Source organism: Helicoverpa armigera, chromosome 13, assembly GCF_030705265.1.
Source record: "Helicoverpa armigera isolate CAAS_96S chromosome 13, ASM3070526v1, whole genome shotgun sequence".
Classification (NCBI taxonomy): domain Eukaryota; kingdom Metazoa; phylum Arthropoda; class Insecta; order Lepidoptera; family Noctuidae; genus Helicoverpa; species Helicoverpa armigera.
In genome coordinates, this window is record NC_087132.1 from 9,047,299 (window position 1) to 9,072,527 (window position 25,229).

The window sequence follows — 25,229 nt, forward strand, 5'->3', positions numbered from 1 at the left end:
CATTTTGGTGTTTAGTTGTAAGGCCTGGTGCTTGTTCCACATTCAGTTCAACTGCTATTTCAAATTCCATGGTTACGACACGGCTTATAGACTTGTAAGACTATGGTAAGACTCAAGTTCACCGACAACTCTTTACTATGAATTTTCAAAGTATATGTTTTTTTTTTTAAGGGAAATAGACGTCTATTATGTCAATGAACTTGGGCCTAAGGCAATTTTGATCTCCCAGTACTCGAAAAATATTAAGTTTAATTTTACTAACAAATAGTCAAGGCTGTTCTATGCTCAATCTACTAGATAACTGACATCTAGCTAGATAACATAATCTACGACGATGGTTTTATTTGCATACTCAAGTCCCATAAATGTAGTTACCTATGTCAATAAACCTTGTCATGTTTCATTTGATATAATTAAATAAACAATAAAGACATTAGTGGCTGAATGTGGAACAAACACAGAATGAATTTACCCCAAAAAGGGATAAGTCAGAGCACGATGGAAGTTACAAATTTGAATAGGGATAGGCTCGTATGTTAAATTGTCACGCAAGTGACAATATAGGTGGGACGATTATGCAATATTAATAGTTTTATATGATTTTTAGTCATTTTAGTATAGTGTCGTATAACAATGTAAAATAAATGAATACCATGTACGACTCCAGAAATCTTGGTTCAATCAATTTAGCGAATCATGACCCTATTTATATTGTTTTAATAGGTTAGGATAAAGCTTTCATTAAATCAGTCATTAAAAACCTCTTGTATGCCGCAAATTATAAAACGATAGAAAATCAATTGCGTTTCGTGTATCGCAGTCCGACGTACCTACAACGGGTTAGTCATCGCATCAAAAAAGGAGTTATTTAAAATTATATGTATATTCCAGTATTCCATTCCATCGTCAACACATAGTTTTAACTTCATTAAATATCCTGTAATATTTGTATAATTATAGATCGTAATAAACGGAATTGGCTTTCAGAATGATCTCAAAAATCTAGTCCTTAGCGTATTTAGGTAAGCTAAGCTTTATAGGTAACCTTAGATTTAAAGATCTATTATTATATTAGAAATATTTAGTTGTATTTATTCGAATCCTATTTATTTGATAAGTCTTTTATACCTAACATTTATTGATTGTTGCTACAATCTAGTCATTCATAAAAAGTTTTTTTTTCGTAGGTCCATATTCGATCTCGTACTTCGAGATGAAAGTTGCGCGACGATCAAATGCAAATTATTTTTATTTATCGTCATTAAATATTATTAATAACCTTATACCGTTATCTAAATACTTATGTACTCCCATTAGGAACTCCCATTTTGAAAACAGCGTAATTTATTAATTATGAGGTGTCGGTAACTCTTCGTCTGTATTTAAAGTTATTTTTTGGGCATTCCAGTAGGCACAGTTTATTTTATTATTGTGGTCAAGAAAGAGTTTACAACAACTCAGCAGGGTTCCTTTATATTTTTTATATTTTCAGCGATAAGTTCGCTTTTGTAAATATAGGCAGTTCATGTAAATTTATTGTAATTTAAATTATTGTATTTATTAAGAGACCACGTCCGAGACTGTGGCGAAAACATTGTAAGCTATTTTAGAATAAATACAATTTTATACTGATGTAAAACAAACTGCCCATGAATTGGTACATACTTAATTAAATTATCTAATAAGCGGAAGGATTTATGTACAAAAATTTCAGTAATTAAATGTTTAGGGTTGCCTGTGTTTTCCATTTTTTTGACAAAAAAAAAACAAAACTGTGATCGTGATTTTTATTTTCTGCCTTTTCAGGCAGCATTTTATACGTTTTGCATAAAAACTGTTTTAATTTATACAGTATTTACTTCTTAAATTATTCGAGTGCTTAGTGATAATTCAGGAATTTAGTAATAAATATTAGGAGCAATAACTTATCGTCGCATATCGTAAAATTAAATTTGTAAAAATTATATGAAAAAAAAATTGATGGTGATGTAAGTATTGCGAAGTAGCAAGGGTTTTGGGAATTAAAACAGGAGAATAACTCAGTTGTCGTTTTATTTCTTTAAGTTCATAAAATAACATACCCAAGACAGATTACATAATACATAAAGACTATGTACCTATGTATCTTAATTATTCAATATAATTTCCCACGCTAATTTAAACCAGGATAAGCCATTCACGTTTGCTCATTGGCAATATCTCGCCTGAATATTACGAGGCTCCTGAAAATTAAACTCATACCTAACATTCTAAATGGAATACTAACTGTCTCCCGCAGTTTCACCTGCGTCCTAGGGTAGTTATTCCCGTAAGTACTGAACAAAATATAGAAACCTATGTTACACTGGGATAGTTCAGTTTCAAAACAGTTCAGTAGTTTTGGAGCCACTATTTCCTCCTTATTATATTTGGATAGATAACTTTATTGTACGCCTTCATTACTGTTAGGATTAAAGTAGTAAAGTAGGTTCATAATATAGAAATTATCTTTACGGCATGTTGCATCAACGGCAACAGTGATTCTAGAAAAGGGGTTATTACACATTATTTATATTAATCATGCTTATAAGCAAGGGCGGATCCACCGTTGTGGGCACGATGGGCATGCCCACAACCTTATTAGACTTGTGACCTCACACTTTTACGGTCTTTTGAAATCGATAGGCTGATCATAACACAAGGGAACAAAATAAGACTTTTTTTGTTGCATTTAATTTTATGACTGCTGTTTACTAATTCGAGGTCACCATATTTTTTTTCTAACAGCTTTAGTTTTTGAGGTACTTTTGTGTCCCAAAATTCAAAAAATTCGTGGCTTCTTCACTTTGTGGTGATTTGAGTCCAATGTCGAAAACGTTCGTTTAAGTTAAAATTTAAAAGTAGAAGAGGATAGCACCCCCATAACGCCCTCTTTCAGCACTTTCTGGTTAAGAAGAAGCGGTGAAAAACAAACTGCCCAGCAACACAGCTGTCTATTACCATACAATTATTATTATTTACAATAGGCACTATTTTAAATTTTTTAGTTATTTTGGTACGGTTTTGTTCCAAAACTCAAAAAAAATTCGCGCTCGCTACGCTCGCGATTTTTTCCCTCGGAAGTTACAGTTACAGCCTTTTTTTTATTGTCCCACTGCTGGGCACAGGCCTCCTCTCACACGGAGAAGGATTGAGCATTGATCACCACGCTTGCTCAATGCGGTTTGGTGATTTCAGACTATATAGTCCAGGTTTCCTCAAGATGTTTTCCTTCACCTTTTTTATCAGCCATAGGTGTTTAAGATATACTTAGAAAGTACATACAAACTTAGAAAAGTTGCATTGGTACTTGCCTGACCTGGATTCGAACCCGCGCCCTCATACTCGAGACGATGGTTCTTTGCCCACTAGGCCACCACGACTGGAAGTTACTTCCCTCGGAAGTTACTTTTTTTAATTGTTTGAGTGATTTCGTGTTCCAAGATTCCAAAATTTTGCGCTCGCTATGCTCACAGCTTCTTAATTTTAATTACACAGTACTTTTTTTATAATTTCTTTAGGTAATTTGTGGCACAGAACTCAAAAATTTTGCGCTCGCTCCGCTCGCGCAACTTTATACGCTTATATTCTGCGTCTTCGCTTTTGGTTTTATAACTTGGTACCTACAACAAAATCTAAAAAATTTCCGGCTTGCTACGCTCGCGCAAAAAAAAATACTACTCACAATCTTTCCATACATAGGGGTGTTTTAGCAATGATTGCTCCTGGTATATTTTTTAAATCGGGTCCGACTTCCTCCTAAGTTTATTTTCTTTCCTAATGCCAAAGTCCTGGGCCCCGGTGAATAGAAATCGAATCGCAATATGATCGTAATAGCAGTTTTAACCATATCGGGCATTCTGCTACTAATAAAAGACCAATCATATTCGATTGACATTTGATTGGTGTGCGATTGGTCTGCTATTTTGATGATTTTGGTCTATACGGTAGTTTGCTGTACAATCATTTTGCAATCGTATATCATTTGCAGACAAAATGATTCATTATTGAATGACAGAAAAGGATAAAAACGTTTATTTCAAAGAAAAAATAGCGGAATGCCACATACGCTTCAATCGTAATCGAGTCGGGATTGGATCTCAGTCGAATCGAGTCGAAAGTCAATCGAATGGCGCTTAAGTAAAATTAGGAGAATCGGGCCCCTGATGCTCAGAAAAAAGAAAATAGTTTAATTCAAAAGTTCATAAACGACTTGCATGATTGTTAATGAGCATGTTCATTATCCGATTTGTAGGTACTTAGCCGATTTTCTGGTAGCTGTGACCACAACCTTTTTTGAGGGCTGGATCCGCGCTTGCTTATAAGCGTATACAATGCTTATTTGTCTTTCTAAATCACAAGTATGTAAGTAGTTGATTACCTACTAATACTAAAAAAATAAGTAGGTAGTAATTTCATCATGATACGTATGTAGTTGCACCCGTTGTGATGTCAGTGAAATAACGGAATCAGAAGGTTGCAGTACAATACAGACAAAAATAACATGTTTTAATAAAATATCTTCTTGGTAATAAAAGGAAAAAAAAAATACTTTTGCTAGGTAAGTAAACTAGAGTTGCACTTTATTTTGAACTTGAATAAAATTTGAACAAAATGAAATCTGGCATCCATATAGATGCGCTCAGATTATTATGAAGTGGAAAATTATTAAAATCATTCATAGATAAACGTGTTTACTTCGCGTATCTAACTATCATTACACAGAATACATAATTATCTACTGCACAAATTAAGTATATCATAATAATATATAATACTCAATACTGTCTGAATTTACCTGATTACATAATAGGTACCCCTATAATAAATACGCACATATTGTGTAGGGTTTTTTGTTGATGTTCATTTGAAAACATTGAAAAGTTGGGTACCTAGCAATTATATATTATATTCCCAAATTGAAAGAAATTCTTTGAAGTTGATTCTTAAAAGTATGATATTATGATGATGACAAATCATGCCCCGAAATCAAATAAGTTATATAGTAAAAGATAACATACCTACATATGACCTACAACTACATCTAGTATGTTATAATAAAAAAAATATCAACCTCTTTGCTCCTCAACTACTGTCAACAGTACGTCAAATGCAATAAAGTATATTCAAATAAAAAAATAACAAACTAATGACAAAAGTTTGTAATTTTGGGGATTTCACATAACAAATTATTTATTAAATCGTTTGCAAATGACATAAAATTTCAGTTTTAATACTTACTATTTTTTGAAGATCAAAATTATGTGTTCAGAAATTTTTAGCTTACACTCAGAATAGTTTCGTGTTTTGTCCGGTAAGTCTTTCGTTCTTGTAAATGTATATTTGCTATATTACACAAATATCTTTGTTACAAGCTTTACTTCGGCGTGGTTACATGCATAGGTATCCTAAACGAGCTATAGGTGTCACGCGCTGAAATCCCGTAGCCTTAACCATGGCTAAGGAACATGCTAACATAATAATCTATTTACGCTGATGATGTTTATGAAAAATGAAAGATGAACAATGATGAAAAATAGAGGAATAAGTTTATTTTTTATTTTTTTACAGATTTTTTTCTGTAGCCTACATAGTTGAACATGGAAACTGCATCTCTAAGAATTAAATTCACACCTCTCCTGCAAAAAAATCCTGAAAACAATTCAAAATGTTGTTTAGAAATTGTGCCAGAAGTATCATGCTTACAAAACTTAGACAAACTCATTTGGAGACAAGAGACTAATTTTATAGAGTATAGAATACCTATAACGTGTAAAGTGATCTTAAAGAAACGGCAAGCACTCCACGATGGCTGCGACGATGCCGTCAAGACGTACCACTCGTGTGTCGACTTGCTACTCACATCTTCAAAGTCTACGCTCAATCTTGGATCCGGAGACGTCTCGAAAATAATAAGCGATACTTACATTCTAAATAAAGCCCTAGATGATATCAAAAGTAAACAACTTTTTATCAAGTCTCTAACGGATGGCAATAAAGATTTAGATAGAAATCCTGTTTTCCACAAAGCAACATGTACTTCAGTGCCCTTAAAAGAACTCGAAACAGAAGAAGTTTTAAGTATCAAGGATGAAAAAGGTATGAAATTTGATTAGCACTTGTTCTATTTCTAATATTTCTTCTATATCATTTTGACGTTCATATTAATTTTCAGAAGGAACAAAGTCCCACCATCGCCACATGTCTGAAGACGCTATACTGCATAATGCATCATTGAATAAAATCACCAATACAGAAAACATATATCCAATATTCAGCGACACCTTAGAAAGGTGCAACGCTAATATACTCACTGCACCTGTAAAGAAATCACTAAAACATGACGCCACACGAAGGCTAAGTTTATCTCCAATATGTTCGCTGAGTACTCAAGAATCTCGATTCGTGAATAAAATTGTGGTGTCTAAAGCTGTAACCTGTAAAATATACGATTCTCATAAAGACTCAGGAAGTTCTGCTACTCCGAGTGATTTGTCACACGACAATCAAACCAATAACACAATGTCTGCGATTATTGATGTGTCCAGCCAATCATCAAAAAGATTAAGATTTAAATGCAGAGCACCTCCAGAAATGAGAGTTGCGGAGTATAAACAGTTTATCGAAAACGAAATGCTACCAATGAAAATGATTCTTAATGATTTATTGTCTAAATGTTCCGCACTCGGAATATCATTATGCAAAAGGTCTTCAAAACCAAGTTTGATGTTTAAAGCAGTATCGTCGTGCAGTGAAAGTCCAGAGATTACGAAATCTGAAGAATTTGCAAAATCAAATCGTGTTATTTATTCTGTTGTGTTTGATGGATAAATTTAACTGAGTGATATATGCTATGTATTTACAAATGTTTTTCATTTCTTCTTTTTTATTACAGTTTACCCTATAAAAGTTTTAATTCGTCTTTAGGTAATAACATGTATTGTTCTTTTTAGTTTTCGTCAACATGAATAACCAACAAGCGTTAGTGGATCAAATAGTAGAAAATTTAGCATTTGTGATAGAAGCTGTGCCTAAAAATAAGTTGAACCGATCTACCAGTTTCTCACAGAGTACACCGCTTAATGTGAAAATAAAAGTTAGGAAAAAAGAGGAATTACTGTATCAATATGCACAAAATATTTCAACATTACCTGATGGCACTGAAACTAATACTCAGAGAGTACGATTGGTCAGTAGTGATCATACTATTATGAATTTCGACGTGTTCATGAAAGATGAACTTGAAAAGAAACCACCACGGAAGTTTCATAAACAAGTTTTTGATAAGCTAAGACCAGGTAGTTTTCTGCATAATTATATGTATTTCGGTCATTAGTGTATAATGTTAGTTTATTGTCCCTCTCTTGGGCACGGGCTTCCTCTCACACGAAAAAGGATTGAGCGTTAATCATTAGTGTAATGTCAAAAGCAATAATGTCCAGCTATTGTTGAAGGCAAAGGCCAGAAACAAAGAATCTCCAAAATGCACCAGATAGATAATTACTTTTTCTTAACCATGTTTAGAGATTCTTTATTACAGGAATATGTTTAGGAGCGGACGATGATGAATACATTTACATGCCCAGTTCGTCATATAGTGCCAATGTAACTGCACCTGCTGTAGACACTAAATCAGACGGAACTTTGAAGCAAACATTTACTCTTTCTAAAAACAAGTATCCAAATTTTACAGTCTCAGATGAGCCAGTGAAGAAGTGGCCTTTTGGCAAGTGTAAACCAGGTTAGTAGCGTTGCATTATTAAAGTAAGTACATAGTTGGTTGTGTACAAGATGAAATTATTATTATATTCTTATTATTGCTGTTTCCCGACATGTTATTGGGATCTACTTCCCACACTCGGACCACTCCGAACTCGATTGTAAGCAACCTCACCAACAAAAAACCGGCCAGTGCGAGTCGGACTCGTGCATGAAGGGTTCCGTACTATTATTTATAAAACGGACAAAAAAAGCACGTTTATGGGAGCCCCCCAAATTATTTATTTATTCTAGTTTTCAGTATTTGTTGTTATAGCGGCAACAAAAATACATCATCTGTGAAAATTTCAGCTCTCTAACTATCACGGTTCATGAGATACAGCCTGGTGACAGACGGACGGACGGACGTACAGAGGATCGAAAACAATAGGGTCCCGTTTTACCCTTTGGGTACGGAACCCTAAAAAAGACCTCTCTTCGTACCAAAATAAACCGAAATTGGTTAATCGTTTCTTAAATGTAATGCTTGTATTATGATAACAGGGGGATGCTTAGATCCACCATTTAGTGAAGATAAATATGCGTACAAACCTAGTACGAGATCGGGACCTGAAAGTATTGATAAGGAATCGAGCATTTCGAAACTAGAAGGAAAAAATGCAGATGTTGTTGAACGTGATGTACCCAGTAAGCAATTTTAAATCCTAGTATTATAGAATGGTATAATTTAGAAGCTAAACGACCTGTGAATAATCTAGGTTGATGTAAGAATAACATTTTCGAAAGAAATGTGTTACTCCAGAGATTTAACATAATATTATTTAAATGAGTGAATTTGATGGACTTTTATATATTGATATCGTGTGAGCGGTCTCTGATATGCGTCACTTCCCGGCCAGAGCCCTTTGAGAAATCTAGGACTATTCCCTGGCATTATAACACAGGCAGTTGCAAATACATATACATTACCTGCGCTAATAACTCGGGCCCCAGGTTCACCGCACACCCTTCACTATCTATCGGCTATTGTACGTATTCCCTCAAGATAAATCAATATAAATGTATCATTTTATATCATAGATACTATGACGACAGGCGACTTGAATAAACCCATGTTTTTAGCTTACATAAAGTTATTCACGGCAGTCGAAATAAGTTCATCGTTTCTAAAATTCAAAGTTTGTATTATGATTACAGGGGGGTGCTTAGATCCACCTTTTAGTGAAGATAAATATGCTTACAAACCCAGTACGAGATCGGGACCTGAAAGATATGATACGGAACCGAACAATTCAGACGATGTTAAAAGTGACGTATCCAGGGATCAAAGTCCCACCAAAGTACGCTATGAAGATGCCAGGACTGAAAGCAAACGCAGTTCCTTTTTTGAAAGTGGGTTCTTCAAAAAGAAACGAAGATTTAGTGACAAATCTACAAGCACTTTGGAAAAATTCGATTCAACTTCAAAGCTTAACCCTGTGGAGTCACCTAAAAATTCTGTAAGCGATGATGGTTCTGAATCCATAATTACGTACCCACCAAAAATATCAAGCGATTTGGGGATCAGCGATAATAAAACGAACAGGAGCAAGGGTCCTTCTGAAGACAGATCTAGAAAATCATTCAACGATTTTCATTCGGAGCCTTACTTTATTCCACCTAAAGGAATACATCGGATAAAAGAAAAAGAGACTTTGAATCAAAATGATTCACCGAAACATAGGCCTTCCGAGGTTTCGGAATCAAAGAGGAAAGAATCCACTAAAACGCCTATTTTTATTCCCATACCCGTTCCTATTCCTTTAAGACCTGACAAGGTGGAACCTGAAGATGATACCAAAAAATATGATACATTACCAACGCAGGATGAAAACTTAGTAGACAAAATTATAATGCCAGACAAAGAATTAAAACAAATATCTAATTTAAGACCGGAATCTATTACGGCCAAAAATGAAGACACCGCCAATGTTCAACAACCTGATATTTCTCTTAGTGATAGTAATTCAGTTGATAGCAAACGAAAGCCAGATGAAAAAACAGATAAGGTAACTAATTTGATAAAAGAAAAAGAAGCATTGAATAAAACAGATTCGCCAAAACGTAGATCTTCCGATGTTTCGAATACGCAAGGTTCAGATGAAAACGCAGTAGACAAAATTGTAACTCCAGACAAATCTGTTACAACGGACAATGAAGACCTTGCCAATGTTCAACAACAACCTGATATGTCTCCGAGTGATAGTTATAAAAGTAACACAAAAACTCAACCAGCTGAAAAAAAAGATAGAAAAAACAGCATAGACAGAAATACAAAAGCAGGCTCATTTATTACGCCAATCCCAGTCCCAGTCCCAGTAAAAGTTGAATCAAATACATCAAATACAGATTCCACATTGACAGAAAATAACTCAAGTAAAAGTTCACTACCGCTTATTACTAATAGTGATGAAAAAGTAAGTCCAATTCCAAAAAAGAATCTTCGTACTACCACCGATTCTGTTGACCAAGAAAAGAGTCAAAGTAAGACTACATTATCTGAAGTACCAACCATAAAAGCAGATTTGAAATCTGATGATGTTGGTTCTCGTGATTTTAAAACTGATGATAACATTTCAACTGTTCCTAAAACTGATGATAACATTTCAACAGTTCCTCAAACTGATGATAACATTTCAACAGTTCCTAAAACTGATGATAATATTTCAACAGTCCCTCAAACTGATGATAACATTTCAACAGTTCCTAAAACTGAAGATAACATTTCAACAGTTCCTAAAACTGATGATAATATTTCAACAGTTCCTCAAACTGATGATAACATTTCCTTAAAGAAAAAAGAGGAGGATTCATCCTCTCCCTCTTTAAAGGAAGAGGACGACATTTCGCCCATGCCTTCTATAAAAGAGGAGGGTGATATTAAACAATCATATGAAGATCCTAATACCATGTCTTCAACACCAAAAGAGGTAGTAAATGAAAATACTGGTTCTGATAAAGACTTTCAAGAAGAAATAAAAGTTGACATAAGTAACAACGAAGATCAAAAAGAAAAACCTATACTCGCTAAAACAGAAGATATGACCACCATACCAAAAGAAATACCACGCTCACCCTTGATTGAAATTCCGAAATCTCCACGAAACGATGAAAGTGCAAGTTACATTACAGCTCCGATTCTTATTGAAAAAACGGAACCATCAAATAATTTTGGACAAAATAAAAGAGTTGTCAGTGAAACTAGCATACTAATTAAACCAATTGCCGATGGAAAAGATCAAACTAAGGGCATTGATAATGATAAGAAAGCAATACCTTTTGTAACTAAAGACAATAATGATGAGAAAGTTGGATCGAAATCAGACGTATACTCTTTGGAAAAGATTTCTTCAGCAACGTCAGGACAAAAAATTGAAAAAGTACCTTCCTTTGACAAACATGAATACATAGGTAAAGACTTGGATAGTGTAGAAATTATTCAAAAACCCTTAAAAACTTCTGAGGACGCAGGGTTAGACTCTTCTAATGCATCAACAAGCACATTAAAAAGCGTTCTAAAAAAAGACGTCATGTCTGTGGAATTGGGTTTTCATAGCTTTTTGAATGACCAAAATATGAGAGTTCTGCGAACATTCGATACGGCTGCTGCACCAACTCGTTATCCTAATGATTCGGTGACAGTAATAAGGTCTCAAATAAGAGTATCTTCAAAAGAAATTAGGATCCCTATAGATTCGGATCATGATTTTTCGATACAGATCAAGAAAGCAAATACCAATCAACGTGTTTCTATAAGCGACTCTGGATTCATAACTGTGGACAGCGATGGGTCAACAAAACAAAGACCGCCTACACAAAGTAAGTAAAATAGCTGTAAATTATATACTTCAAACAAAATAACCAGATAGGTAGGGTATTGTATGAAAAATATGACGGTCTAGCTCAGTTGAATGCAGTGGTTCTTGTAAGTTGTCCCATAATATGAAGTAGCCTTGTGTGTAAAGGTGATAAAAAAATCATCATCCTCCAAGCCTTTTTCCCAAACCATGTTGGGGTCGGTTTCCAGTCTCACCGGATTCAGCTGAGTACCAGTGCTTTACAAGAAGCGACTACCTATCTGACCTCCTCAACCCAGTTACCCGGGCAACCCGATACCCCTTGGTTAGACTGGTGTCAGACTTACTGGCTTCTGACTACCCGTAACGTTTGTCAAGGATGTTCAATGACAGCCGGGACCTACAGTTTAACGTGCCATCCGAAACACAGTCATTGGTGTCTAAGATATACTTAGAAAGTACATACAAACTTAGAAAAGTTGCATTGGTACTTGCCTGACCTGGAATCGAACCCGCGCCCTCATACTCGAGAGGTTGGTTCTTTGCCCGCTAGGCCACCACGACTTTTTTTTTAAAGGTGATAAAAAAATAACCTCTGAATTTCTTTCAGGTCATGAAGGAGGTGTGGATTCACAAGAGCAACAACAGAATATACAGAGTGATGTTCCAGACAAAAGGGTTATAGATTTATACGAACGAGAGTTAATGCCTTTGCAAATAATAATAAAAGAATTAAGAGATGAGATCGATGTGCTGGCGGCCCAACAAACCTCATTCAAAGATAATATGTTTTGCCCAAACAAACCTAAATTGCCTCGTTTGGAACACTCACATAAAAAATGTATTGGGTGTGTGAAAAAATAAAGGAATCTGCTTGAATCAAGATGTATATTATATGATGTATTACAAATACAAAAATCATTAAAAAACAATTCATTCTCGCCTTTTGTTTACGTAAAATTTTACTGTCCGGTGCCCCGGCAAACGAATATACTACCTATCTCGAAAAACATTCAGAAAATCCTTTAGTAAGAATTCAGAGAATTAGATAAACGTTCAGAATAATTGTTACTCAGGGGCGTCGTTTTAAAATGGGTCGATAAATGCTATTGACTAAATACCCAAAACTAACTCGTTGTACCTAAAGTTTCTTTCAATGAAAACAAACTGAATTTATACTGTGTGTTATATTAATAAATAAATAACCTAAAGGTGCTCAGTATGTAGGTACTACTTAATTGAGGAAAATAAATAAATGACTGCACATACAACCAAGAGCAAAAGGAATGCATGTATGTATACGTAGTAAATACTGATTTATTTAAATATTCGAAAAAAAAACTATAAGTCTGCTTCACTGAAGGATAATGTATCATAAATGCTTAACTTTCTGTCCTATGCCTGTCCATTCTCTTCCTGGCTGTACCTTCAAATACAAATTGTAGCTTTCAAGGATAGCTCAAAGTCGTAGTGACGACTCAACATTTTGTTTTATCGATAAACTAACTGCAGTCTCACTTTTGCCCTTCGAAAAAGAGTTAATTCCATTTTATTAACATAATTAAACTTCAGGAAACTTAAATAAACAAATACCCAATTTTTTTATGTCACATACAAATTATTTATGATATATTTTATCAGCGAAGGTTATTAACACTTAGTCATACGAACAAAAGTATTAATCCGTATCGGTCGCCTGTCTTCAAAACTGTGATGTTCACGAAAATAAAATAAAAACGAGACGAGAGACAATAATTCGTGACGTGTGGTGCGCGGACAGCGTAGGGACTGGGTGCCGAATGCCGGACAGTATCAGAAATAAGTCCTGATAAACATACAAGCTTATAACACGCACTCTTACGCTAATTACCGTTTCACAGTGTATCAGTCGCGTAAATCGGACGGGTTACTCTGACTAATCAGCTAATTAATTGAAATAATAATATCGCATGTTTTCGATCATCGTTACATTGTACTTATCTGCAGTCGCGGTTCGACTCTTAAAAACAATGCTTGTTGATGGTGCTGTGACTAGTGGTTTTTAATTTATTTTTAAGTTAAATGTTTTTAAAATGGAAGATAAAATAAATACTGTTGCTGAAGATGTTGATAATAAGGATAAATATGCGGCGGATTTGGATCAAGCCTTGGCAGTGGCAGGTAAGCAAGATAATAAATTAAATTATTTCTTTGGAACTATTGGATGGAGTGAACCAGTAGGCCAGTTTAGTTTTTATCTGTGTTAGACATAACAATTGGCGCTCATATGGCTTGCTCCTATATAATAGGTCTACAATGTATTGTTGCCCACTTGTTGTTAAAAATAGGTGCACAAACAAAATCCTTGAGTTATTTGGCCTAGACTTTGACACACGCAATAGAATAACATTTCAGTCATTTTTCAACTAGCTTAAACAATTCGATCAATTACAATGTATAATTCGCATTGAAATACATTACATTTAAGTTTATTCTACAGTGATTCTGACTTCGAGCAATTTTGTGACTCATATTTTATTCGAATTTAATCAGTGGTTTCAATACAAATAACAATTGTTTCTATTGGATGTAGATAGTTGTGCAAGTTGATAAAATAACGTAGAAAAATTCTAAGCTTAATATATAAAACAGGAACAGCGTACTTAATCTACTGCTACCAACTTTAACATTATAAGAGCATAAGGGACAATGTTGAGAACTTTTGCGCTGCATCTAAAAAATCCTTATTAATAAAATTATATAAAAAACTGCACGCACCTAATAATGTCAGCCCATGTCAGAAATTGTTCTGGAAAAAGCCTCAGCTGAGAAAAAAAGGTAGTCGACCTAAACTGGCATTCTGTAAAGGTAAATACATAAATTACCCCTTTGTAAACAGGTTTGATGCAGAAAGGGCATGTTTTTTTCCACAAGTTTCTACCTATTTATTTTTATCTTTTGGCACGTATCATTTCGATTGGCAACATCTATTCGAATGAATTAAGTACAATGTATTGCTTGATAGAAACGAGTATAAAATTGATATAGGTAATTTGTCTAATTGTACCTAAATAGACTCAGAATTTCATCTTTAATATTTGTTTAGGCAAGGAATATAAATAATTTCACGCAAGTAGGAGTTCGTTTACTGTCAAGACTGAACAATCACTTAAAATTGCTGCCCTGTTGCATCTGGTCATAGTAAACAGCCATTTCCAATTTGGCGAAAGATTAGTCACAAAAAACCTGTTGAAATCTCCGAAAACTCGTGTCATAAATTACTTGTAATTTCGTAATCCTTTTTGCATTCATTGGACCTTATTTGGTACGTCACATGAATACATTTGCCAATCTTCAATACCTACCATTATACTTTTTGATGCATCGGAGTAGCTGCATAAACTGTTAACCCACATTTCGAAAAAAAATATTTATCTTTCCCTTGACTCTCTTTTCGAGAATACTTTTTCGAAAAAAAACTTCTGTGTTATATTGTCGTTCAATCTTAGCATAAAAGCAAGTAATTATACTTAAATAACAATATATCCTGGTAGGCAGGTAGCAATAAATAATGATAACAAGTCAACTAGATACAAGAGATTAATCACCCACAATAGACCTACGATTACATTTTAATACCGACAATAAACAATGCTAGCATGTCATGCTAATATTTGAAGTTATAATTTTATACGAGGAGAGCATGAGATAAGCCGATTTAAATAATAAACAGCTAATCAAAATCTTCCTCATGCCCAGTTCTAAGCGCTTATCAGTGAAAAACATTGATGTGGAGAATTGTGTATTTTTTTAACAGTGATTCTGCATAAATTAAACAAACTAATTTGCTATATCGATGTAGTTATGAAAAACAGATAGTTTATATAGTTACCATTCAGAAAGTACCGTAAAAGCAAAACAGGGTTCTCTGATTTCCTCATAAATCAGCTTCAATCATAACCATGCTTTAAAATAGAACGTGCTCTTGGTATGGTAGACTTAGACGCAAGTTTTTTTTCAGGTACCTAAGAAGTATTTATTTTATAGACCCAGTAACATACCTTAACTCAATTTTTTCATATTCTTAAAAAAATAAGCAACTGGGTTACTCACACGTCGCATCGTCTCTATCAATAAACCTAATTATGATATTGCATTTATACCTTTGCTAAATTAGGTAAACAATTTAATTCATTACGTTCGATTAAGTATAAGGCAGTTTGTTATTCGATCTATTACAAACATACATTATGATAATTAATTTAAACGGCACATGTGGTACATGCACCACGGTGTAGTCAAAATTTCAATTCCACCGAAATATGGTCTCGTCATGATCTAGATTCTAGTGTTCCTTAATTAGCTATTTAGTACTCCACGTGTCTAATCGGCTAATGAAATCAGTAATTCTAATAAAACCAGGTAAATAGATACGAGTAAATCTTACCTACTCATGTGATCTTGGATGACCATTAGGTAATCCAAAGTTTTTCATTGTTTCTGATGCAATTTCATTACCCACTTGACCCATATAGATAGGTACAGCAAAAGTAACAAAAGAAAATGCATTAATATACCTCTTTAAGGTACAAATGACAATAATAAGGTAAATATGAAAAGCGTTTAGAAGATCGCGGTCAGATTTAATGAAATAAATGGACCCAGTAATCTTGACTTTAAAATACCTTGAACAAAAATTATCGCATCAAACTGCTGACTGTTGCAATCATTAATCGGATACAGCCTCGTTATTAAAGCAATCCCTGATGATAACAAGACCGATAATTGGTACTAATTGAGACATTAAATTAAAGCTCTGAATGAATAAACTCTTTACTTACAATGTAAGGAAACAAAGACACCTTTTTCCAACTGCACAGCCCTTTATATTGTTACTAGCTGTTCCACGCAGTTTTACCCGCGTCCCGTGGAAACTTCTCGTTCCTGGATAAAACATAGCCCATGTACAGCGCATTTAGTGTAGCTTCCTAACAGTGAAAGAATTATTCAAAATCGATTCAGTAGTACCTGAGCCCATTTGGTACAAAACAAACAATCAAATCTTTTCTCTTTACATATTACCTACAGTAGATATAGATTTATTCTTACTTGAACACAGAAAATACATTTTGTAATTTTCCAACTTTTGTTTCAGGAATCGGATGGTACAACATAAAGTACTGTTTAGCATTGGCCCTGTTCCTGATAGCAGCTATCGTGGAACCAGTTGGCTACTCCTTCGTGCTGCCAGCAGCGATGTGTGATCTCAACATGACTGATGGCCAAAGAGGATTCATCTCATCTATACCTTATATAGGTTGGTACAGTTTGCGTCAATATACTTGGTACTTACTTCACTTACTCGGTACATTTTGAGACGCCACGTTTGCGTAGTAGTGTTTTGTTAATTGATATTTTTTGATTATTATGAAAATAGTAGCCACCTTCTGTTTTATGGGAAATCGACAAGATGTTTACGATCAATTAGTCAAATGGTGAACTTCAAAGAACTAAGTATCCAAAACTAGCCTGAAAATCGATTACCTATAATCAATGTATCGTCATTGTTATTCGATTACGTGCCCCTGAAATAAAATCAGTGAAAATCACAGAACTGATAAAACACCCATGCGATTCCGTTATAATGATATCAGAAATAATTATAAGAATATCTAAATGGGAGTGTCGAATGATACAAATATAATTTTGTGTTGCGATTTTGATAAAAACAATGTTTGTCATTGGCACCGAAAGTTAATATTTCGTTATGTTTATTTTATAGACACACAAACGTATCAAACCTATATGAAGGACATTTAAAAATGACGTAAATAATACAATTATTCAAACCCGTTCGTTTCTAGTCTTTTTTTGGTCCTGGTACCATTAACTGTCACTTAAAGGTCATAAGTACAGCTGCCAATTGCTCTCGAAAGATAACTAAATAAATTATACACCTAGATATTAATGTAACAGGTACAAAACCCCAATGAAGGCCAAACTGACTTAATTGTCACATAATGAACCAATTTTAACCAGTAATGCATTTACTGAAACAATCGGATCTACTTAAGAAATCCTGGGCCATGTTTTTCTCACCACCTACTTAAACTATTTTCTTGGAAATCAATTGATATTTTTATGAAAATTGCATAGTTCTTCTGATAATGATGTTATTCAATTGCATCAGAGATTTTTCTGAAATGTTATAATTCGCTTGATGAATTGCCTGTCACAAGTACTTCTTTTAAATAATTGAGACTTATTTGAAAACAAATGATTCCAGATTACAAAAAAAAATCGTAGCACACCTCCGTTTACCTACCTACATACATATGATAACATTCAGGAACTGTATGGTTGTGTGGGCGTTAATAGTTCCGGATGTAGTGGTTAGACTAACGATCATTAGCAACACAGATACTCATACCTACCTATGTACCTAACTTACATACATGCCTTTGCGTTGATAACCGTTTTGATTTATTGCCTAGCTTCGGCCAGTGGTTTCACCCACGTCCCGTAGAAACTACCTATTATAATTCACGCACCTGGAAAAAGTACATTGAGCCTCGCTCGATAGATGGGCTAGCAAAACACTGAAAGAAAAATTCAAATCGGATCAGTAATTCCTAATATGAGCTCGTTCAAGCGAACGATGTCTTTATATAACATTAGTTCAGTTATTTTGGTTACGACTGAGTCCTGGTTGGAACGTAGAATGGAATATAGAAAAAATTACACTCAATAATTTTCCTAGAAAAACTCATACGAGAGCAGACAGATAATAAATGTGCAGAGTACTCATATAATATCCAAATATCTTCTTCTAGGTATCGTGGCCACATCATTTCCATGGGGCTACTTAGTAGACACTCGTGGACGAAAGAGAGTGGTCATATACGCCTCGCTACTGGCTGGGGTCTTTGGAATGACAGCTGCATTCATGCCAAACCTCATAAGCTTTGCAGCATGCAAATTCGTCACATCACTTTGGTAAGAATAAGTGGACCTCTAAATAATTTAATCACTTACACGTCCTTTCTCCTACATTTTGTTTATGGGAACTCATCAAATGACTCCTCCCGCTGTGGCAGCGTGAGGGAGTGGCGGACTCTTACTGACTAAAACCTATCATATTCCTTCATATGCCTTTTATGTAGGTACTAGGGCTGCGGTAACTCTTTCGAACAATCCCGCAGCTCCTCTCCCCTACCTAATATTGCATGCTCTCCGATGAATTATTTATTTTACTATAACTGCCTTCAAACAAGGATTCAACTTATTCCTCTTCAACCTTAACATATTCATTACTGTTGGTCAGCATAGCCTGCCCAGCGGCGGTGCCTTACACGTTCATCGGTGAGATCCTGCCGGCTAAGTACAGAGATGTGGTGCTCTCCATCACAAACGCTCTGCAGATCAGCGGCTCTGCTCTAGTGCCTCGTAAGTATTTCAAGTTTATATAAAGACCAGTTTGAAGGCTTTTAAAAGGGACAATCATCAGCCAATAGCATAATACAAACTTATATCCCCGAGAACCGAGTACCTATCCGACTCTGCTTGGGAAGTCATCTGCCTAATTTGGCAAATTTTCAGTCATCCAAATCAATTCAGACAATAGAGGAACATTTACTACTTAAGTCATTAATTGCATTTTATTTGTATTCCTTTTGCTTTATATTTTCACTGAGAACATGGACTCTCTTATGTACTCTCTTGTGTACTCTGTTATGTACTCTCTTATGTACTCCTCTTATGTACTCCTCTTATGTACTATCTTATGTAATCTCTTATATACTCTCTTATGTACTCCTCTTATATACCTACTCTCTTATGTAGTCTCTTAGGTAGGTACCTACTCTCTTATGTACTCCTCTTATGTACTCCTCTTATGTACTCCTCTTATGTACTCCTCTTATGTACTCCTCTTATGTACTCCTCTTATGTACTCCTCTTATGTACTCCTCTTATGTACTCCTCTTATGTACTCCTCTTTTGTACTCGTATTATTTTTTATGAACCTAAGGCACTCCTCTCTCATTCTTTCTTTTTTTTCTGTTCCAGTACTGGCTTGGGGTATACTGCCACTAGATTTCCGGATAGACTTCGGACTATATTACTTCAGGCCATGGAGACTCCTTGCAATTATATACTCTTCAGTCTTCATACTGGCAGCAGTGCTACTGACATTTGGTCCCGAAAGTCCAAAGTATTTGGTATCACAGGGCAAACTAGATGAAGCACTTAAGGTTCTTCAAACGATGTATGCTGGAAACAAAAGAAAAGCTCCTGAAGACTATCCAGTATGTCCTGTTTTTGTCCTTAAGTTAAGTAGGTACGCTATAAAATACACCAACTGTGTGGCCTCTAACTAAGAAACACGTAACTTGACGATGATAAAACAGCTTAAGTAGGTCGTGGCTAGTGTTGTAAACTGACGGTCACATACGATAAGTGACCGTCAATTACTATTAAATGACCGGTCACATTGGACATTTATTGTCAGACTGGTCAGATATATTAAATAAGTATTTTTTACTTGGTAAAATTATTATTTTCGTCTCAAGCAAATTAAAAACATTATGAATGTGAAATAATACCTATAATCGCCTTTCTAAACCAACATAGTGCATAGATAACCTTTTAAAAAGATAGACTCTCAAGTACGTATTTATTTTTATTGATGTATACTGACAAATCATTAATCATAGAGTGCCGCGAGAAAACCGTTGTGTTCCGTCGTAGGCCTTTTATGTACCAGAGCCGCGGTAACTCTTTCGAACAACCCGCAGCCCCGGCAGGCCTTGGCCCAACTGGGCCCCTCTGGGGTTGCTGACATCTCTTTGAGGACCGCGTGGAGCAACGCGCGCCGTCGACACGGGTCTGTCGTCTAAGTAGACAGAGGGACGATGAGCCACCGGAACTCACCGCCCACAGACCCACACCTACGGTGGCCGGGAGTCATCTCGCGACACCCGGCGCCCGTGGTGTCTACCTGGTCCAGCACGGCGGCTGGGATGAGAGGTGCGAACTCTCTGGCGTTCCGCCTCCTCCTTCTCGAGCATGATTGCTTCGCAGAAGGAGGCGACGGCATCCCATTCCCTCTCGCCCCGGACCATGGCCTGGATCAGGGCCGGACGCGAGAGGTCGCCGCCGCCTAAAGCCTCGACGAGGACCCAGCGGTGCCCTTCCCATGCGGGGCACACCTGGACTGTGTGGTCCACCGTGTCCTCGGGGCTGTCCGCACAGTGGTGACACCCGGGCGCCTCCTCACGACCGATTCGGTACAGGTACCTCCCGAAACAACCGTGTCCGGTGAGGACCTGCGTCATGCGGTACGTGAGGGCGCCATGACTCCTCCCGAGCCACTCCTCAAAGAGGGGACTTACCGCCACGATGGTGGCGTGCCCTGCACTGGGTTGCGACAGTCGCTCCCTCCAGGCCACCATGAGATCGCGCCGGAGCTCCGCCCGCTGCGCGACAACTTGCCGCGGCAGCGGAGTTTCCCCCCGGCGCAGTGTCTCCTCGCGCCAGTCGTACAGGCGCAAGAAGACTCTCGCCTCCAGATCCCACGGTGGCAGTCCAGCAAGTAGGCCAGCTGCTTCGCGGGAGATCGTACGGTACCCCCGGATTAGCCTAATAGCTATCACCTTTTGGGGCACGTTCAGGTAGTGTACAGCACGCGGCCGTACCGAACGTGCCCATACCGGGGCCCCGTAAAGGGCCATGGACCTCATGACCCCCGCGTAGAGTTTACGGCAGGGGGCGTTTGGGCCTCCCAGATTGGGCAGGAGCCGTTTGAAGGCAGCACCTGCCTTCTCCGGTTTGGGGCCCAAACGTCGGAAATGCTCAACGAAGTTCCACCGGCTGTCGAGGACGAGTCCTAGGTACTTCATCGCCCTCTCGACGCCGATGGGAAACCCCCCCCCCACCGTGACTTGGCAGCCTGAAGGTGGCGCGTTCCGAAGCCCATGAAAGCACATGGTCGGATTTTTGCAAGGTCACCTCCAGGCCCAGCAGCTAGATCCTCTCGATGATCGTCGCAACCCCGCGCGTCATTATCTCGGCCGCCTCCTGGTGCGACCTCCCTTGTGCCAGAACCAACGTGTCGTCAGCGTAGCAGACCACGCTGACGCCGCTAGGGAGGTAGGCGCGCAGCACCCAGTCGTAGCCGATGTTCCACAAGAGCGGCCCAGAACCGACCCCTGCGGAACACCGCACGACATCTCCCGCCGGGCGAAATCTTATCTTAAGGATCGATGAATGACATTTGGTTAGCTTCGATGATTCTAAAACTTCCGTAGTTTTATAAAATAAAGAAAGAAAAAACGTTTATTTCTAATAAATTCTATTTTTATACGAAAAAAACGATTCTGACGTTGCTGACAATAAATGACGATAAGTGACCGGTCAAATTGGATAAATGTCCAATATGCTCGGTCAGATTAATCGGTCACATATAACGTGACGGTCACTTTACATCTCTAGTCGTGGCACACTTTCAGGGATGTTTAAATGTTTTGCCAGAAACAACATGATACATGAGAAGATATGGCAAAATGTTTAATTTAATTGGTTCATTCGAATAGAATTGTTTTAAGTAAACCACTGAGGCATCATGGCACAAGATAATAAATTAATATACTCTGATAACCCACGTAATTATTGTATCTGTAATCAGTTTTCATTAAGTATAATTCTATCACTCTGAGTATCTATTTAATTATCAAGAATAACGCCAGATATAATAATCATAATCTGATTGCGCATATGTCCAAGACGTATCGCGCGAAACAACATAATGGCGCCTCGCCTGATCTGAAGTTTTAATATGTAGTATGTAGTAGTATGTACCTAGTATGTAGTAGCTCGAGTTGCAATAACTAACATCACATTACAGGACTCCCAATGATAATTAGCACTGGAAAAAACAACAATATTTTCTTGATTTTCTGTCCAGATTAGCACAATAATGAAGTACCATAGACCGTACGTTCAAAAGAATCAGTCAGACTTCCATTTGCTTCTATCAGCTCAACCTTGTTTTAAGACAAAATTTTTATTATAAAAACACTAAAACAACGAACTCTGGTTTCAGATCAAGCGGCTGGATGCTCCTCAGTTTGAAAAACAAAAGACCGGTTTCCTAACTTCATTGAAAGTACAAAGCTTGCCGTTACTCAAACCGCCATATTTGAAATGGTTTGCACTGAACGGTTTTCTTCTGTTTGGCATATTTGCAGTGTGAGTTAATTATATTTTTTTCCTATAAACATCAAGTAGAAATTGTAACAGCTTATTGCGTAAGTAGGTAGTTTCCTTAAATGTTCCTAACCATACGTACTTACGGTATCAATCTTCCCGACAACTTCTGAAAGGGGGGAACCCATACCATCATCACCATCATCTACCGAGCCTTTTCCCAACGAAGTTGGGGTCGACACCCATTCCCTATTAGGCTAAAATTCTTAAGTACTTCGACGATCATGTAATTTAAGCCAATAACATAGGTCATTATTATTTATATTCCAGATTAAATGGTTTATACATGTGGGTCCCAGATGTGCTAAACCGAGTCCTAACTGGCGACGGCGAAGGTATGACAGCCTGTGATGTCATCTTCGACCGACTTAACCAGGTTAGTAAGGCAAATAGAACAGAATCTGTATAGGAAGATATCTTACCTATATTTATTTATTAAATCTGTTGTAGAACACAAAGATACTGTTCTAAATGTAGGCGGGTATCTACTAACTCGTAACTTTTATTCTTTCAGACGATAGCAGAAGACGCTGAATGCGTAGACACAATAGAAAACATAACATTCGTCATCAGCTCAGTGGCAAATGTAAGCTGTGCCGTAATAGCCGTGGCAGTCAGCAGTACAGTCAAGATTATTGGCAAGAAACGACTCTTGATCTCCGTCTACCTCTTAATAGGGACGTTTTGTGTTCTCATCAATTTTATAACGCAAGACATGCTCTTTGCTGTCCTTCTGTCCTCGTTCCCGATTATGGGGTTGGCTATAGGCCCTGTCAACGCTTACGCTGTAGAATTCTTCCCTACGAATTTGAGGTGAGTTGTATATTCAAGAACACAACAGCCGATTTATCTAAGATGCAATTCAAGTGTTGATATGATATTTAAATTTTAAATGTTTATGGACACAGCGATGGTCCCAGTCCCAGCTAATTGCAATAATTTATTTAGATCCTCTTATAAGTCCACCAATACCTAGTAGTAGTAAAATTCCAAAATATGTATTAAACTATTTCAGAGGCATGGCTGTGAGTTTAACCATGATGTTGGGTCGAACAGGCTCGATAATAGGCACTAACGTCGCAGGACTGCTTCTGAACGCGGTCTGCGAATTGACATTCTATTTGTTTGGAGGATTACTTATACGTACGTATACATATATATATATACTTATTAAGATTTGTTTTATTATCAAATCCCTAGTAATATTATAAAATGCAAAATGAACGCTATCTGTCCAGCTTTCCCGCGAAAACTTCTGAACCAATTTAAATGAAATTTAGTACATAGATACTCTGGAACCTGAGAAAGGACATTCTCCAATTTTTTACTCGGAGCGGGAAGTAGTTTCTTTGGTCTCTGGGTCGCGGTTGGAACCATGAGAAAAAGCTTCCAAATAAATTCATTACTTACTTTAATATTTAATGTCAATCAAATTTTCGATTTTTTAACTAAACTGTTGTTTGTTTTACAGTATGCGGTGTGCTCTCATTTTTACTGCCGGGAGCACAAAAGACGCCTACAAATCAAAAGCAACTGCCATTAGAAGATATGACCCGACTATGATGAACTACTTCTAATTTAAAGTATTAGGTATATAATATATTGATAAATTAAACTGGTGTTTTATACGAATTTTGTGATTTATTTTATTTTTGTGATTACCTTTCCTACTTACTACTATCTAGTTTACGTGGTTTTCAATTAATTGGTTTTATTTTTGCTAGAAGATTAAATGTCATATTAACTCTGTATATCTAGTTTTCACAACAAAACTACTGAACCGATTTAAATATTTGGTATAAAATAGTGATTATTAAACACAGATTGATATTGAAGTTCTAACTTACGCAGTTTGTGACCTTAAAATACTAATATAGGCTTTTGATAATTAGCGGGAATTAGCAGTAATAAAAAAAGGAAGATTCTAAGTGCAGACTGATTTTTTTTTTGTATTTTTGCTTCACATATAGACTGCTGAGCCATTTATATCGCCTTTCTACATTTTTTTGGGAAGCTATAACAATAGTACAACAGTTTTAAAATCCATCACCCATATTATGACTCATTACAAGAATTCATGCTTCATGGGCACCCTAGTTGTTTGATTTACGAAAATGTTATTATTAGCTTACCTGTGGAACGATATATTGCAACCACCAAAGGATTCACTTTTACAAGTATAAAAGCAACACTTTTTCACCATTTTAATAGTTTAAATTGATTTAATACAAAAAAAGATAAACAAAATTTTAAATGCCGATTACGCGCCAAGAATGTTCAGGGTTACCGCTAGAAAATAAAAAAAAAGCAAAATAAAAAATGTTGTTTATGTTTTAAGAATAAATACGAATAAATTAATGCGATTGTTATTAATTTGTTGTCTTACAATGGTTAAAATAAGATAAAATATAA

At 36.4% G+C, this 25,229-nt stretch overlaps 3 protein-coding genes across 3 annotated transcripts; all 3 read left to right on the plus strand.

Annotated features, from left to right (window-relative positions):
• Nucleotides 1–5,117: 5,117 nt before the first annotated feature.
• LOC135117702 (uncharacterized) lies at nt 5,118–6,855 on the plus strand. The gene is made up of 3 exons (XM_064037533.1): nt 5,118–5,332; nt 5,590–6,117; nt 6,194–6,855. The coding sequence occupies exons 2-3, from the start codon at nt 5,619–5,621 to the stop codon at nt 6,847–6,849; spliced, it is 1,155 nt and encodes a 384-aa protein (XP_063893603.1). The 5' UTR covers nt 5,118–5,332; nt 5,590–5,618; the 3' UTR covers nt 6,850–6,855.
• Nucleotides 6,856–6,982: 127 nt separating this feature from the next.
• Nucleotides 6,983–12,524, plus strand: LOC110378165 (titin homolog). The gene is made up of 5 exons (XM_049840641.2): nt 6,983–7,316; nt 7,559–7,759; nt 8,281–8,424; nt 8,935–11,595; nt 12,184–12,524. The coding sequence occupies exons 1-5, from the start codon at nt 6,983–6,985 to the stop codon at nt 12,435–12,437; spliced, it is 3,594 nt and encodes a 1,197-aa protein (XP_049696598.2). The 3' UTR covers nt 12,438–12,524.
• Nucleotides 12,525–13,259: 735 nt separating this feature from the next.
• LOC110378172 (synaptic vesicle glycoprotein 2B) lies at nt 13,260–24,449 on the plus strand. Its single transcript, XM_064037532.1, has 10 exons — nt 13,260–13,733; nt 16,708–16,869; nt 18,386–18,548; nt 18,877–18,998; nt 19,620–19,858; nt 22,654–22,799; nt 23,088–23,193; nt 23,332–23,630; nt 23,833–23,960; nt 24,289–24,449. Exons 1-10 carry the CDS (start codon nt 13,646–13,648, stop codon nt 24,378–24,380), a joined length of 1,545 nt encoding a protein of 514 aa, XP_063893602.1. The 5' UTR covers nt 13,260–13,645; the 3' UTR covers nt 24,381–24,449.
• Nucleotides 24,450–25,229: the final 780 nt, after the last annotated feature.